A 2623-nucleotide genomic window follows, 5' to 3' on the forward strand; every position below is an offset into this window, starting at 1 on the left:
AATGCAGAATACCAGCAGTAACAGGCTGCTTAATATATTATTGCAGGGATTTGGTGTTCATCTATAGCTGTGTTCTGCAGTGTGCCGCTTTTTTTTTTAAAACAGGAAACTTCTTTAAAACAGGTCCCCCTTACCTGTTTCTGAACCCTTGGAAGTCGCGGCGGCAGCTCTGTGGGCGTGTCCGGCCTGTGTGGTGAGCGCGGCGTACGCAGTGTAACTCGTGTATGGAGCTGTTAACAGGCGGGCGTGAGAGGCGAGCGGGAAATTAAAATTTTTGCCGACAAATCGACCATGAAAAACATTGACGTTTTGCATTGTTGTTTATAATCGACTAATTGTTGCAGCTCTACATTATTGCTGGGAGTTGTAGTCCTCTATAGCTGGTGGTATTCTCCATTGCGCTGTATAATGATTATACTGCGCAATGCAGATTACCACTGACCAGTTATAGAGGAACTACAAATCCCAGCAATAATACATTATACAGCGCAATGGAGAATACCAGCAGCTATAGAGGAACAACAAATCCCAGAAATAATATATTAACCAGCCTGTATAATATATTATTGCTGGGATTTGTTGTTCCTCTATAGCTGCTGGTATTCAGCATTGTGCCGCTGTATTATACAATGCACAATACAATACACAATACAATATACAATGCACAATACAATACACTTTACACAATATATTATACAATGCACAATACAATACTGTATTGTATTGTGCATTGTATATTGTATTGTGCATTGTATATTGTATTGTGTATTGTCAATACACAATACAATATACTGTATATACAATGCACAATACAATACAAAATAATACAATACAATGCAGCATACCATGTGCACTTTGTCTTTGTAACATTACATACCGCTCCCACTTCAGCCAGCTCCCGATCCCGATTCCCGATACGAGTCCGACCGTGGGTCACCAAGAGAGGGTGAAATCGCCTCCTCGCTCGGTTCCAACTTAAAAATTTGTGCACCGGGCGCTCCCGAGTCCCTCAACAGGTCGCCGTCGCCTCCAGGATGACGCCACTGCCGCCCCCCTGCCTGCTGGTCCGGTCCATCCGTTGCTCCGCATCCTGCAGCCCGCATCCTGCAGTCACTCACTGACGTAGCCAAGGAAGGACGAGACACTCAGTGAGACTGAGTGTCACTGAGCCTGAGACGTGAGACTGCACTGCACAGGTCAGCGCCGCATCCTTCAGATCCCGCATCCTTCAGATGCCGCCCGCCCGCAGCGGCAGCCCACACACAGAGTCTGGTCTCGATTGGGCAACTTTTCCGCTCTGTTCCCTGGCGCCGTAAGGCAAGTGCCCATCTTGCCTTGCGCTAGCGCCGGCCCTGCCCACTGTTCCCTTCCAGGTACTGGTACAGGTTCACATTTCACTCATCATTGAGCACTGGCTCTTGCAACAGCTCACTCTGGCGTCATATAGCATATTTAAAGAAAGGAAGGAAGCTGCACTCCAAACTGCCAAGTATTTTATTCCATTGCTGGATCAAAGTCAATCCACCTGAGCATCATCCCTCTGATAAAATTCACTCACGAGAGCTTATTTGTGGCGTCTCATTTTGTTACAAGTGGGACTTCTAATAACTGATGTCACCTGTATTTATTTCTATGCAGATTATGAAAGCTTGAGGATTGGAGGACTGGTCTTTGCAGTGGTCTTGTTCATATTGGGGATCCTACTGATTATGAGTGAGTTTATATGTGTAACCTTTTTTTATTTGTATTTGCACATCTGCTGTCACATGACTGTCAGATACACATAGCCATGTGCATCCATGGCTTTGCCTATTCAGGGCAAAATAACAAAGTATCTTTAAAGCCTGCTTCTGATCCATATGTTCTTGTCTTTCCCACTCTTCTCTTTTGCTTAAAGTCTTCACCCTGTGTAAGCTCCATGATTGATTGTGTCAAAGCTTAGTGTGTAACATCAGGTATAGAAAGTGGGATTAAATGTTAATAAATTAGATATATGTTAATATTTGAGAATTAGCTATCACCTCACCGCACATTAAAAGAATCCTCCAAACTTTGCAACTACAAATCAGGAAGGAGGGAAACATCCTTCCACATTGGAGCACCCCACTGTCCGGGATCCTTACTTATTTTACAAATATCTCTCATAAAATCCTGAATATTAGTTGTAAGGGGATGAGAGTTATTCCTTCAATGGTACAAACTTTCAGCTGCATGTGGATACATTGCCTTGTATAACCACCTAGGGACCAACGGTGGACTCTGTCCGCAACAATCATGTTGTGCTTTGACTCAGGATGCAATCAGGATGATGTGCTAATGTCAAGAATCTTAACTCTGACCCAGCCATCAGAGACGGTTGATCCATATAACCCAAGGCCACTTTAGAGGACAGAACTTTCCTCATACCCAGCAGTGTGACTCCAAAGGTGAAACTGGCCAAAGAGGAAGAGTCTGTCTCACATCCTTACCTCGATAAGTTAAAGGAGAACTATGAGGTGAGTGCCTTTCACTCACCTCATAGTTCTAGCCGACCTGTGACAATGAGACTGTCACAGGTCGGCTCAGTAGATCGGGAGGTGAGCGAACACATACCGGCGTTCGCTCACCTCTCGATTCTGTCACG

General features: G+C 44.7%; 1 protein-coding gene across 4 annotated transcripts in view; it reads left to right on the plus strand.

Moving 5' to 3' along the window:
• The window catches only part of LOC108792169 (FXYD domain-containing ion transport regulator 6-like), a 70076-nt gene that overhangs the window by 59460 nt on the left and 7993 nt on the right, over window positions 1-2623 (plus strand). For all 4 annotated transcript variants that reach the window (XM_018562877.1, XM_018562875.1, XM_018562874.1 and 1 more), the window contains one exon: window positions 1639-1713. In XM_018562877.1, the coding sequence (XP_018418379.1) occupies window positions 1639-1713 (75 nt within the window). The remainder of the gene's footprint in view (window positions 1-1638; window positions 1714-2623) is intronic.

Source organism: Nanorana parkeri, unplaced genomic scaffold, assembly GCF_000935625.1.
Source record: "Nanorana parkeri isolate BGI_ZX_2015 unplaced genomic scaffold, ASM93562v1 scaffold608, whole genome shotgun sequence".
NCBI lineage: Eukaryota > Metazoa > Chordata > Amphibia > Anura > Dicroglossidae > Nanorana > Nanorana parkeri.